The sequence below is a fragment of the Lupinus angustifolius genome, chromosome LG02 (assembly GCF_001865875.1).
Source record: "Lupinus angustifolius cultivar Tanjil chromosome LG02, LupAngTanjil_v1.0, whole genome shotgun sequence".
Lineage (NCBI taxonomy): Eukaryota > Viridiplantae > Streptophyta > Magnoliopsida > Fabales > Fabaceae > Lupinus > Lupinus angustifolius.
In genome coordinates, this window is record NC_032010.1 from 1,299,586 (window position 1) to 1,313,785 (window position 14,200).

Consider the following 14,200-nt stretch of genomic DNA (forward strand, 5'->3'; position numbering starts at 1 on the left):
AGTATTTAAATTCAGCAGTTTCATATTACGTGCAAACAATTTTAATATTATGATTTTAGTGACAAAATGAAATAACTTATCTTCTAGTATGAAAATAAATTTTATCTTTATATATATTAATGAGTGTATCATGGTGAGGGAATATATGATCATTCTCTATGGTGGCAAGGACTGCATCATGGGGAAAGGGCATAGGAACTAAGTTATTATGTTTGTTACTAAGTATGAGTAGAATGTAGAAGTAATCATCTATGGCACCATGTATTTTTCTAAAGAAATATATAAATAATAACAAATTTGCTTTATGTTTATAAACACTTATTTACAAAGGTAGGTAATTAAATCTTTGCTATGTTAACTCAAATGTGAAAGCTATTAATTTTAATTTAAACCATTCAGTTGATTGATCTAATATTAGGAGCAACATTTGTTAGGAGGGACAACTACACACCTCGAAAGAATTTAATTCCTCACCCATAAGATGAAGAGATACCTTTAGTAGTACCAAAAAAACATTAGTACTAAACTAACCTCAGAAAGTGCATAGTGTACTAAGAAAAGGGCACCACAGTGTACAAATCTCCGAACTAATGAGATGCACACTACTAGTGAAAACTAAGGTTGTTTACCTCTTCTTCAAAAAGGTTGTTTAATCACCAAAGCTCACTGTTAAATTTTAAAATGAAGATACTGCCAAGAAATTAAAGCTAAATTCATAAATTATTGCAGAATAACAAACTATGAAATCATGTAAATTGGTTGATGAAACAATAACCGTGACTAGACACATGGAATATGCAAAAATATGAATGGCACCACTAAAACAATCATAAAGGCAAATAAAGAACAAACTGAAGAAATCAGAAACTCCAAATTAAGATTATATCAGTAGGTTAGTGGTCAAACAGAGTGAGATCTTGTGCTACATATTAGATTAGTGATCAAACAGATTATAGAATGATATCTTCAACCTCAAGCACACTAAGTTTGGTTATGGTCAGAACTGTGCATCACCCACCAGCAGTAGCGTAACACGGCCGGTAAATTACGGCTTCAGTTATAATGGTACAATTAGCAGGTATTAGTGCCTCCACTCAACTTCCACAAATGTCAACAGTAATAAATGTACATACAGGTCAGGCTTCATTGATGGCAATGACAAAAGCATCATACTCTTTGGTGCCTTGTTGAGAGGTTTAAATCCTTAAAATTCACAAAACCTCGAAAAGCAACCAACGGATATGCGAAGGGCAGAACCAATTCAATGAACTCAGTAAACAAGTTAGAATCATGAAACATGCTGAAGAGTCAGATTCAACTCTTGCGCATTCTTCGCAATCGATCCTCCTCTTCTACAAGCAGAACAGTCAACAAATAAAGACGAAATTAGCACTGCAACAATTGACTAATATAAGAGGGAAATGAGAAAAAAGCCAAATAAATAGATTTGAACAAGTACCTCAGAAGAGAGGGTAAACTACTTTTGACTTTTTCAAGCTCTATGAAGCAGAGGTTACACCGTTCTAACCTGAATCCCATTAACAAGCACAAAACCAATTCAGTTGATGTGCAATCATACAAAAATTTACAATTAAAACCCCCAATAGAAATAACACCTTTGTTCAGCCTCGATATCAACACCAACGGACGTTGAAGCAGATACAGTTGAATAGATTACTGAGCCAAATATTTTCACCAGCTTTAACAGCATTTCCAATGATATTCCTAGATGCCTACAGGTAGGTAAATTGTGCACAACATCCATCAAAATATGGCTAGTAAAATGCAATTAAATAACTTTATCAGAAGTGCTCATGTTATTTTTGGATTTTTGTGTAACACTTTTTGGATATAATAATAACACTAATCAAGTGATTACAACTAAGAATAAAAGAATGCTTATGACAGGTTATCTAAAAATGACAATCCATTACATGTGACAAGTGATTACAAGTAAAATTCACAATAAAACTATTAAACTTGATTGAAGCCAAGAAATGAGAAATTCGATCCTAAGACAAATAAATGTACGACTGCATAAGTAAATAAATATCATACAAGAAACAAATGGATTTAATTGTAATTGTACTGTCACCATAAAGATTTTTTACATAATCAGCTACTTATGCAATGCCATTTCATTCAAAGTGTCTGACTCTTAAAGTAACCAACTTAAAAATCACAAATGTGTTAAGTCTGGCTGGTTGCTAGTGTAAATTCTTTACATTTGTAGTGAGTGAAAATTAAACACCAACAAAAAAACAAATCAAATGACAGTAAATCATGCAATAGAGAAACATAAGTTTTGGATAAAAATACGTGATCATATCTATCAAAATCCCTTTATCTTTTACTTGAATGATTGATTCGCACAAATAATAGGACTTTCAGTTTCCCAAACAGAATCCTTAACAGAACCAGGATGCTTTTGAGGAAGGTATAAAATAATGCTTCAAAATTCAATCTATTATGTGTCACCTAGCAATCATGAACTCAAAGATTTAAGAATGTTTGTATCAGAATTCAGAAGCCATAAAAGATGTGTCTCAGAAGGAAAAGATAATACTTACCGATCCATTTCACTGTGCAGAAGGCCAGCCAAGAGAGGCATTAGACCAGTACATATATCAAGTGTTACAATATCAATTTTTTCCGTAATAATGTCAGCAACATCGGCAATCACCTGGAATAAATAGCAAAGTGACAGAAGCATGAGTTCTAATATTTGTGAAAATTAATCTTTGGACCAGTTTCGTCATACCACAAAAGTGAATACTTAAATATTGATTAAATAATATTATTAGTTGTTAATAATCTCTCTGTTACAACAAATGCTTTTATATTTAACATCATTTATTCTTTAGAGAGCCAAATTGGTTTTCAATAACAAAAGAGAGAAAGATGTAATTTGCCGAACGATATGAATAGTATAATTCATAAATGTATTTATTTTAACAAATAATTGATGTTACGCATGCTTATTATGCATCACTTCACAACTAATATGAGTTTGCCATCATGTTAACAAACCTAAAGGTAGTAGACTGTAATTTACTAAAACATTGATAACTCAAAATGCTCTATTACTCACAGCATGATCATCCATCTTTTCCATGGCACCAATGACCCCCTTAACATCATTTCTTTCCCAATATCGGAAGACCACCTGCAATAAATTATTACAACAATTAACATATTCATAACTGGTGGTTGTTTTAGTTATAAATATTGTGATAGACTGATAGTAAGTTATAATGTAAAACACTGATAAATAATACAAAATGGTTTTCAACAATAACATTGATGTTCCATTCAGATTGCCTTTCCACATCCTTGATCCATTTATAGAGATAAAAGCCAGATATCTTCAGGTGGCTGAATAACTAACTAATCATGCAGGAGAACAAAAGAGTTCTTGACTCTTCTAATAATCTAATCTACTGAATCTAATAATACGTAAACACAGATAGCCATAAAAAGTAATAGTAATATGCAAAGGACTCAATCTTCATAATTACAAGTTTAATTATCGATACCTTTAACTTGGTTAAACGGTCTTGCATTGAACTGAGAAATTGATCATGCTGTTCAATCACATCAGCAATAGAATCTTCATCACTTGCCGATACTGTTGCCTTCTCAGTGGACATGGAATGTCCTCTCTGTTTAATTTTGAGAAATAAGAAACGACATCTGTCTTAAATACAACTACATCAAACATTGTATATCATTTAATGAAATGTAATATCAAAAGATCCATTCTAACAATACATTATTTCCAAACCCGATAAATATCAAACTTCTTCAACATGTCGCCTTCACTCAACAAGATCAAGATATTACAAAATGTGAACAGAAATGGACATAAATTTAAAACAGCGCACAAGACTGAAGCAGCTTACATAAAGGTGCTCTTTATGACTGACATCAAAAGGCAGAAAAGTAAAGAAGGTTGATTATAACAGTGATTTCAATTTTCTGTTGTGATATTCTCTTACGTGTATTTGTAGACAAAGTTAGGAAGTTGAATTGAAGATATTCTTGGACATTTTTACATTAATCCATGATATTTAAAAGGAGGTAAAGTACAATGAAAAGGAAAGGATCAAAAGAAGAAAAGAGAAAGGGAACAATACCCTATCGAGAGGGAGCACATAAACCGATGACATCTTTCCATGTGAAACTCTAGAGGTAGGTCCCTCAAAATTTAGAGACCGCTCTCGCTTTTCCAAATTGATAAGTGGCCGCATTCTTCCTATATGTTTTAAGACTAAAACGTTCAGAAATTTTTCGTATAGATATGAAGTAATCAGTACTTTATGAGAACAAAGATTAAGGTCAGAAACTGTTTACGTACCTCCTTTTTGTACTACGCCAGAGTATAATTCTCTGTTTGCTTTCTGCCCTTGAGTTTCATCTGGTACAAGACAGGGCAAAAACATAAGCAGTGGACCATCAAAGAGAACATAATTTCATATTTTCGCTAATAAATGCTAACCAATCACTAACAACTAGTACATGGTGTTTAAAGTAGTATGCCTTTAATATCTTCGGGGCTTTGGGTTACATGGGCTGTTAAAGTATTTGGTTCTGTACAATCTGTGTTTGAAGTCCACATAAATTCACACAGATTTGACCACTCATAAGTTTTCGTGTCTAACACCCCACTCCCCTTTCCAAAGAAATAGGCTTGGCCTAACAGTAGTGGACCATATTAAAACTTAATATTAATTTTTCTAATAACTGCTAATCAATCACTATGACAACTCGAACCTGGTGTTTAAGGTAGTCGGCCTTTTGGTGTCCTGTAGAACTTTAGGTTACATGGGTTGTTCAAGTATTTAGTCACACAATATTCTTTTGTTGAAGCCCATGTAAGCATACAAATTTGGCTACTTGTGAGTTATCTTGTCTAACACCCTACTTCCCATTTTCAAAGAGATAGGCTTTTCCAATCAGGTCGAAAATTGAATCCAATGTCCTGAATTCATTTCTGCCTCTCTCCTTCTCTTTCACAACTGTTACCCATACAATTTGGCTTCTCGATAATGATGTACCTTTTTTATGTGCAGTTATGGTGGTACAATTAGGAACATCCCACCAGCTGCCACATGTGGGATTGTGGGCTCAGGTTCGGTGGGCCGGGTGCTGGAGACCATGCGGCCAGAGTAGGTGTAGTCCGGGTGTCATTGGCTACTGCATAAAGCTTCAGCTCCATCATCATTCTTCTAGTCGCGAGAGCTTCCATCACTGTCTTCATATCCTCTTTGCCACCCAGACTGGTTTTTGTAGCCCTATTTGCCCCTGTTTCCACATGGAAACAGAGGAATCTCTAACCTCTTCCACTGAACCCCACAATTTCCCCTGAAAAAAGATGAATCCCCAACCTCCTCCACCGATCTTTGTTGGGACCACCAGGTCTTCCACCTGCAGATCCAGCCATTCATTCTTTGTTTTCTGACACGTCAGAGGTCGCTCAGCCCAACATACTGTGTAACCACGCAGTTGAGATTTTCCAAGAGATCTTCAATTTTCTTTAGTCGAGCTTCTTGAAGTGTACTTAGAGAATTTTTAATCTCCCTTGAAGCCTCTGTTGCTCTTTTCCGTCCCTTGAATGCATCCTCCAAAGTTTCCAAATGGACTCCATTCTTGCTCGAACCATGAACAACTCCCCAGATATTGAGAACTATTATGACTTAAACACATGGGAAGAGCCCAAACCATAAGACTAATCCACTAGGTGGAAGAGTCTCACAACTTAAGTACTACATTGAATTTCTTTATTCACTCCATGTGGTACTCATAACATTGCTACCCCTTTAAGGGTCGATATCCACGGTGGCTTCACTCTATCGACACTAACTTATTGGTAACCCACTCCCATTCGGTGACTTAACTAGCCTATCAGTATTTTCCCTTAATCCATGCTATAGGTAGTCATTTCCAAAGCTCAAACTCTCAATGAAAGCACCAAATGTTATAACTTAAGCACGCGAGATCCCAATCCAAAAGACTTACAATTAAAAAGGTAATGGTTATAAAGCATATTATGTAAGTATCAATTGTTCCAGAAACAATAATAACTTCAGGATTAATAAAGATTTTCAACTTGATGTTTGTGTGTGTATTCCAATTAACTTATTTTATGTTCATAACAACATCAATCATGTCTTAATCCCACTAGGCGGGGTCGGCTTATTTTATGTTTAAAACAACAAAATCTTATTGAGAGAGCTTTCAGGAAAAAACAAAGATTAAAGCGATATTTTCATAAAAGTTATAATCAACCAGCACTCAAAGCTCTTCGAATTTATTCCATATTTGTAATGCAAGATGCCTAATATAATTTGTTTTTTCTCAGAAGTAAGATTACCTTGAATTGAGGCTACAGCCGTAGGAAATTTGTTTTTATCCACAGAAGTATCCGGTTCACTATCCTGAGTTGAAGCTGATTCGGATGAAGGAGAGATTGATGGCTTATTAACTTCATCACTGTTTGAAAATTTATGTATATCTGCTGCCCTTGACTGCAAGGGCAATGACATCAATCTTCCAGCAACACCAACTTCTTTCCTAGACTCAACTCCAGGCTCTGATCTTATGCTGGTTCTGGGAACAATTACAGGTACAATATCTGATTTGCTGATAGCAGGTACATTTGATGATGTATGAGATCTCAAAGAAGCCCTCCTTTGAGCTGTTGCATTAGGCCCCGCTGCTGAACCACCAGATGCAGCTCTGGGAGCAGAGTTCAAATTGATCCTTTGAGGAGTACTCGGTGTGCTTCCTACGGCTTCATGTGATACATAAATCAATTAATGAGAAAAATTAAACAGTAACAGACAATAGGATCCAGATGCGTCAAAACCAGAGAAGCTCAATCAAAAATAATGCAGGAAAAATTATAGAGAGAGAATATATACATGCCAAATATTTCCCCTCGTTTGAAGGCTCTGAATCTTGCGAAACTGACAATCTTCCAAGAGATTTTGTTTCCTTGACTAATGGATCTAGATTTTGTGAAATAGATACCCTAGGCTTAGCTGTGTTCCCATTCAACACAGACATATTTCCACTTGAAGATTCGTTCAGTTGGTTCACACTATTAAGTGCATATGGTTCTATGCGCTGCACAACAGGTCAGAAGGGTAAAAAAATATAAAAAACAACTATTAGATGAAGCAGGGCACATTTCTCTCTAACATAAATGTGTATACCGAGATGTCTACAACCCAGACTCCAACACAACTCTGATTGTATGAGCAGCCAAGAAGCTTTCCTTCATGAACATTAAGATCTGACAATCTAGACCAACCCACATCCACCATATCATGGCATCTTATCGGTTCCCAAGAGATAACCTAAAAAAACCAAGCGGAACATTGTTAGCTTCATATATGATATATAATTACCTCAAACAATTTAAACATGAAAAAGAGCTTACCTTCAAACTCTCATGCAAACCACAAAGCAGAGTTCTCCCATCAGGATTGAAAGTAATTGAGCGCACTCCAGTTGTCTACAATGCAAAAAGTACCGAACACCAAAAACAAATTAACATGAGCACTGCTGACCTTAACTACATCATCCAGTAAAAAAGGTTAAAATTGCCTGAATAGGAAGTACCTCGGGACCAGCTGAACCAATGAGCTCAAATGTTTCAAGGTCCCAAAATTTAACTGTCTTATCGGCAGAACCTAGACGTGGATATAAAAAATAAGATATAACTTGCACATTTATGTTATTCATTTAAAAAACAAATGTTTTCTGGAGAAAAGTATCAAGGACTCCAGAAGTTATTCAAATGCAAACGAAAATATAAAGCAGTGTGCTTAATCTGGCTAAAACACAGTAAAATTGTCAACCAAAAATGATGGAAGAGAAAAGAAGGGGAAAAAATAAAAAAGTAATATTATCTCTTTTTAATGCAGAGTAGAACCATGGTTCAAGTTACCACATTATGACATAAAGAGGAATAAGAGAAAGATTGCTAAGCTATGGCTACACTGTATTATATACTATGTACAAGGGCAATTATAAAGGGCGACCAATGCACAAGGCTCTCACCTAATGGAGTCTAAGAAGGATAGATGTATGCAGAGAGACGGTTTCCAGGATCTGAATCCATGACCTCTATATTACAAAGCAAGCCACCTTACCGTTGCAACAAGGCTCGCCCTCATGTAGAGGAGCAATTATATAATACCAAAAGGACTATAATGCCCTCATGTATTTAAAACATCTATCACATGCTATTTTTCACAACAGAAGCCCAGTGAACAGAGTCAATGAGACGCATGATACTACAATCCATGAAATTCACAATCATTTAAGTTATTAAGAAGGTATAAATTCTAATAAAAGTAGAATCCTGAGAACTACATAAATCATGGATGAGAGTTATGTAAAGAAGAATGATGATAAACACTTGGGAAAACATCCATAAACAATGAATTTCCTTTAACGAAAACAAAAAACAGAAGGTAGGATATCCATATGAAATGAAGTTATTTGAAAAGAATGGGAAGCTTGGATTGCTGTGGTGCATTTCATCGAAAAAGAACGCACAGATTTTTCAAAGTGGTTCTGTGTTTGAAATTTTTGCAAGATAGAATCATTGTTTCAAATTGCGGACTACATCACATAATATGGCCGCATATTCTTTATTAATTTGAAATATATGTATTAAAAGAATAGAAAAGGAATTGATTCGTTTGTTACCAACACCTAGTCAAAATGTGAAAAGTAATTCATGAGAGCAGGAGAATGGAAGACTTATTTGTTACGGTGCTAGTTTCATAAGAAAAGTACTAACCTGTTGCTAGCAGAAACTCACTAGGATGAAAGTCTATACACTGAACCTGACCCTCATGAGACTTAAAATCATGCATGAGTTTTCCTGCAGTCAGATCCCACAACTGCAAAAGCATGCATTGTAGTTTCATTAAAATCAAGCAAAACAATAGATTTCTATTCAGACAAAAATATGCCCATATGTCTCCATACATTAATTATAATTTTATAGTAATAAGCTATGAAGCACGAATACTTCAATATCCTCCACGTATCTGTATCCGACGGGTATCTGATACTGATACTCCATCGATAGGTATCCATGAAGTATCAAAATTATTTTTTTTAAAAATACATAAATTAGAAATATGATACTTTCCGGATACTTTCTAATACTCTTAAAATGTTTTTCCAACACCCTTCCAGACACCCAAACTAGTGAAACTACCATGCAGGAGCGTTTTAAGAGAAAAGTATAATACACACTCAGTCAAGTAAAAGAGAGAAACATAACATTCAATCTACCAAGTAGAATTATAGAGACAGAAAAGACATGTGTATTGCACAGTGAAGAAATAAGAAATGCATCTCCATAATGGTGTTCAAGGATTAAACGAGATTGATACTATTTCTATTTGTGTGCAATAAGCAATGGTTTTTATGACAATATGATTTTCATGTTGTATTTATGTATCTCGATGAAATATATTCTTTATTTAGAATTTCAGAACAATAATTATATGTTCATGAATTTTATGCGCATATTTTATATGTGTATCAATATGGGTATAAGAAGTCTCGTACATTGACAATTATGCACTGAGTCAATAACTTGTGAGTCAAGAACTTTACAGGCTTACCAGAAACCACGTGCTGAAGAGAGTGAAGGTTATAACTAATAAAAGGGTTATATAACACATCTTCCTGCCCCAAACTACTAACAAAAAAAGGTTATTCACAAATCACAACAATAATTAGATCAAAACAAGTATGGTGTGCAGGCTTCATGATACATATGTGAAATTACATCATATTTAGTTCCTATTTCACAAGCAATTCTTAGTTCAAAAATGAATTTTGATTCCTCTTTCATTGTGTTTTGATTTGGTTTGGGTTAAGAGCAGGTTGCCCAATGTTCTGTGCAAGTTTAATGATTAAATGGCTCAAAAGAGGTTAAATGTGTGATATAATAGAGAACCACGGCCTGGCCATGTTCAAAGCAATGCCCATGGATTGCAGAGGCACATAAGAGTAAGAATTTGCCATCAGAGGCAGAAACACAGCTTCACTGTGGGACACCAAGCCCATGTTTCCTGTGTTTCTGTCCTAATGAAATATAAAATATATTTCCTGTCCTAATGCATATCCAAACAAGGCAAATAAAATATGTTTCCGGTGGGACACAGCAAGGCAGAAAAGCATTAATATAAAATATATTTCCTGTCCTAATGCATATCCAAACAAACAAAAAAACCTTAGCAAATGTGAATAGCACCAATGAGAAGCCGTGAAGCAAAATTCTATTCAAAATCAAGTCTAGCGTCAATGATTTTTTCCTCAAAATTCTTTGCATTCTTCTCCAACCAACGGCACCATAACCCTTAAGATTTACCTGCTAACATACCTTCTCTATGTATCATAAATAATCATATTATGGTAGATGTTTTACCTCATCCTTCTCTATTTTGGATAAGATGAATATAGTAAATAGTATTAATCGACTAAAACTCTGTCTGTATCATGCTTGATGCAAATATTCAAGTAGCCAATCCCAAAACCCAATCAAAAGAGGAGTGTTGTGCTAGACAATAGACAACTAATATAAAACTATGTTGAATCTTAGCGACATGGACACTCAGTGTGATTGTTATCATATCGAGTCTATTTGACAATTTTCTAATCCCATTATAAGCCTTTCAATGAAACCATTCTTTACTCACCTAGGGAGCAGTCAACTAAACGGCCATAATTAATGTGAAAAGAAAAGAAGATAATAAAAGGTCACCTGCCCAAACATATACCTACTACCAAAACCAACATTCCATTCCAATTCATAATTTCACACTGAACTAAATAGCGGTCAGTTGAACAGCAATTGTCTAATTCGTCCACCTATAATATGGTAAACTTCATAATGAACAACTTAATTTCTTGTCATATGTTTATTACCACTCTTAGACCATGGTATCCTCATGTTTCCAATGCAAACCTTTTCAAATTGGTAGTTACAGCAGACATTTATAACTTCTACTTATCTTTAAGGACATCCTCATCACATGCATACACAAATCTTGATGCCCATCTTATTATACCCAACCACCCTCACTCTTCTGAGGTGCATCATCCCCAACTAAGATCAAGCTTGAACTTCAGTTCTAAATAACAGTTATATGGGATGTTACTTTTTATGGTTTAAATAGCATAATTGTTTGCTTGACCCTTTTAAATTTAACATATTAAATAAAAAACTCAATCAGTATGACTTTGGAAACTACCATACAAGTTTTGAAGTGTGACAACTAAACATGTGTACATTAACAAATATAGATGACAGAGAAGTTTCAATTATGTTGACTAATCATAATGACCTTGTCATGGAATAAAAGGAAAGCAATTCTAACCTTCACGGTATTGTCCTCTCCACCGGAAACAACCCAGCGTCCATCTGGAGTGAACCTAATTGCATTTACCCCTCGAGTGTGGCCCTTGTATGTATGAATACAACCCTTTTTTCTGATGTCCCATATCTTAAGATTGGTGTCAAGAGAGCCGGATGCAAAGAACTCTCCAAAAGGATGGAAGTCTACTGATGTACAGTTGGACCTATGACCAGTAAGAGTGCGAACAACTACCAAAGAAACATTGCAAGCCAAAGGTTCAACTATCAGTATGATTTAAAAGAAATACCAGATGAGTTATGAGACAACTCGGATATTTTTTCATTATTATTTTAAGATCATTGAAGGAAACGGCAAGCAACATCATACTCTTTGCCTCTTCTAAGTCCCAAAGTTTGATTGTACCACTTGCCGCTCCTGCAGCTACCAACACTTCGCAGGAATCAAAGCCTACGGAATCTATTCCGCTTGAGTGTCCTGACAGACTCTGCATATGGAGAAAAAACTCTTACTGAAAATGCATAAATAAACATTCTTTCCATTTCTAACTACACTGAAATAAATTTCCACAGTTGCTCAAAGTTCCCAGGACACACATCCAATAATGTAATAATTGGTTTTAAAGAAAATAATCCACAGTGTGGCAGACACATTGTTCATAGACATATAAGAACATAAGTAAAAACATAAATTTCTATCATGTAAGAAAAAACATAAATAACAGCATAGCAATGATGATGAAGATTATAACAATGTGATAGCACATTAAATACAACTGAACTAAATCCCATGTTTCCCAGACATGCCTCATAAGTCTCATGCAAAAAGTTACCACCCAAATATCATCTTTTCCTCATGCTACCCCAGTTACCATGCAAATGTGAAAGAGAAGGTAAAGGGCGCAGCATATGGATACCCCCAAAAGGACAAACATTATGTAAGGCCAACAAGTTGTTACGAAAACTAGGCATATCATAAATGGCATAAAAATCTTATTTCCTTGTATCCAGTGAATAAAATAAATAAAAAGACAAATATAATACTTATACTAATAATTCAGATGGGATGAGAAAGGGATCGGAAGAACGAACCAGTATAGCATTAGGTTTACCAATAGCCCAAAGATTGACCTTGTGATCTTCACCTCCAGTGACAAGAACCCTGGATGTCTTCCTTCCAATTTTGAGGCAATTTACACTTGAAGCATGCGCTACAAATTCCTCTACAACAAACTCGTCAAGGCCAACTAATATATCACTTTGTCCCAGCCAGGGGCAGAACCACATATACCTCAAGGCATGGTTTTAAATTCCGGCCCGCAACATCTCATCGCATCAGCAGCAAGCTGTAATTGCGAATTGCATTGGCCACAATTGATTGCATCAACCCACAAAGCAACCCTGCCTCGGGGATTGCAGCTGCACCCTTTGACATATATTTTTTCTATGCTTTTGTTATTATTTATTATTTAAAGCGCCCGAAACATGGAAACAGTCTTTTTGCTTGCGAGAGTAAGGTTTTTCGTACACGTACCCTCGCCGTACCCGAACTTCGGCACTGGGTTGCCTTTTTAAAAATATATGAACCCCTATTACATTTGATGTGGTTCCTCCCATAAAGTATAAAAATATAATAACACACAAAAAAGGTAAAAGCAAAAAAAGTAAGGAAAAGTGAAGAGAGATCTACAGAAATATAAAATTAAATAAAAGAAATGTTAACAGAAAATGAAGGATACGTAGCTTGTAGGCGCGTTTGGTAGTCATTGTGAGAAAACAAATAAACCGAAAACCCTAACGATTCCAAATGAGACACCAAAACCACCCTTCAACTTCACACATTCACCAGATCTATTTTCAAACTCACACAGTATCAGATCCTTAAACAAAACAGCAAAAAGAAGAGAAAAAACACAAAAACAAAACAATAACATACCTAGGAAGTTGTTCGTTTTTGCTTGTTTTGAAAAAGTTGGTGTAGTTGTTACTTAACTTCAGAGTTAGACGACAGAAGTAAAGACGCATATGAAGAAAGAGAGAGAGAGAGAGAGAGAGTGTGTTGAATAAGGTTGTGAGATTTGAAGGTAGCAAGTTTTGCAGTATTATTACATTTGAAAATGAGAGAGATCCTGGATCTATAATCTATTACTTACCTAACAAAATAAAAGTTTTCATGTGTTAATTTTTCAATCAAAATATGTTAATCATATGTATTTTTTAATATTGTATACTCTTTTTTTTTTTATACTAATGATTAATGTGTTCATTTGTTTTTTATCACAATAAAGAGGATTGAATCTATTTTCATATGTGAATTATTTCTCTCTCCATTATCATTTCATATCTCTATCTTCTCATTTCCCCTTTCGTTTCATATTTTTCTCTTCTTCTCTCTCATGTATATAATGTAATGTTTCATTCGTTAATATTTATTTCGTTTAAACCTAATACGATTGTTTATGTATCCGTTACTCAATTCATTCTTTTGTTTATTTCTATATATGTTCTTATTTTCTATATCCTTTAATTAATTTTTGTTTGTTATGTATATATCTTCTTATTTTTTCTTTCATTTTGTTGTTTAGTATTTCATTGATTTGTTTATTTTGTATATGTGGTATGATTGGTTTTATTATTTTGTAGATTTTTTCTTTCAATAATCATCTTCTTCAGTGTCTTATTTACAATGATTCCATCCTTAACAATTACCAAACCCTCAAAAACTATGTTATGTACTCAATCTCCACACATACATATATATATATATATATATATATTGTATTTGTTTGT

At 34.6% G+C, this 14,200-nt stretch overlaps 1 protein-coding gene across 3 annotated transcripts; it reads right to left on the reverse strand.

The window, feature by feature from the left end:
- Window positions 1,124–13,463, reverse strand: LOC109330902 (katanin p80 WD40 repeat-containing subunit B1 homolog). Of its 3 annotated transcripts, XM_019565175.1 has the most exons (19): window positions 13,347–13,463; window positions 13,150–13,261; window positions 12,503–12,633; window positions 11,781–11,898; window positions 11,415–11,641; window positions 8,816–8,918; window positions 7,627–7,697; window positions 7,445–7,519; window positions 7,218–7,361; window positions 6,924–7,128; window positions 6,374–6,793; window positions 4,358–4,417; window positions 4,137–4,255; window positions 3,537–3,662; window positions 3,092–3,166; window positions 2,571–2,683; window positions 1,617–1,733; window positions 1,460–1,528; window positions 1,124–1,352 (listed from the first exon to the last, which is right to left on the reverse strand). In XM_019565175.1, the coding sequence occupies exons 2-19, from the start codon at window positions 13,175–13,177 to the stop codon at window positions 1,289–1,291; spliced, it is 2,265 nt and encodes a 754-aa protein (XP_019420720.1). In that variant the 5' UTR covers window positions 13,178–13,261; window positions 13,347–13,463; the 3' UTR covers window positions 1,124–1,288. The 3 variants fall into 3 exon arrangements, 2 of the variants coding, with proteins under 2 accessions (XP_019420720.1, XP_019420716.1); XM_019565171.1 differs by lacking the exons at window positions 13,150–13,261; window positions 13,347–13,463 and having other exon boundaries at window positions 12,503–12,824; XR_002105718.1 differs by lacking the exons at window positions 1,124–1,352; window positions 1,460–1,528; window positions 1,617–1,733; ... (1 more) ...; window positions 13,150–13,261; window positions 13,347–13,463 and having other exon boundaries at window positions 3,537–3,670; window positions 12,503–12,830.

Bases quoted from the DNA above. Each gene is read 5' to 3' on its own strand.
- LOC109330902 (XM_019565171.1), bottom strand. From the start codon at position 12,697: ATGTGGTTCTGCCCCTGGCTGGGACAAAGTGATATATTAGTTGGCCTT. The intron at 7,520-7,626 runs GTACTTCCTATT...TTTGCATTGTAG, and splicing joins TTGGTTCAGCTGGTCCCGAG to ACAACTGGAGTGCGCTCAAT. The intron at 2,684-3,091 runs GTGAGTAATAGA...TATTTATTCCAG, and splicing joins AAAAGATGGATGATCATGCT to GTGATTGCCGATGTTGCTGA.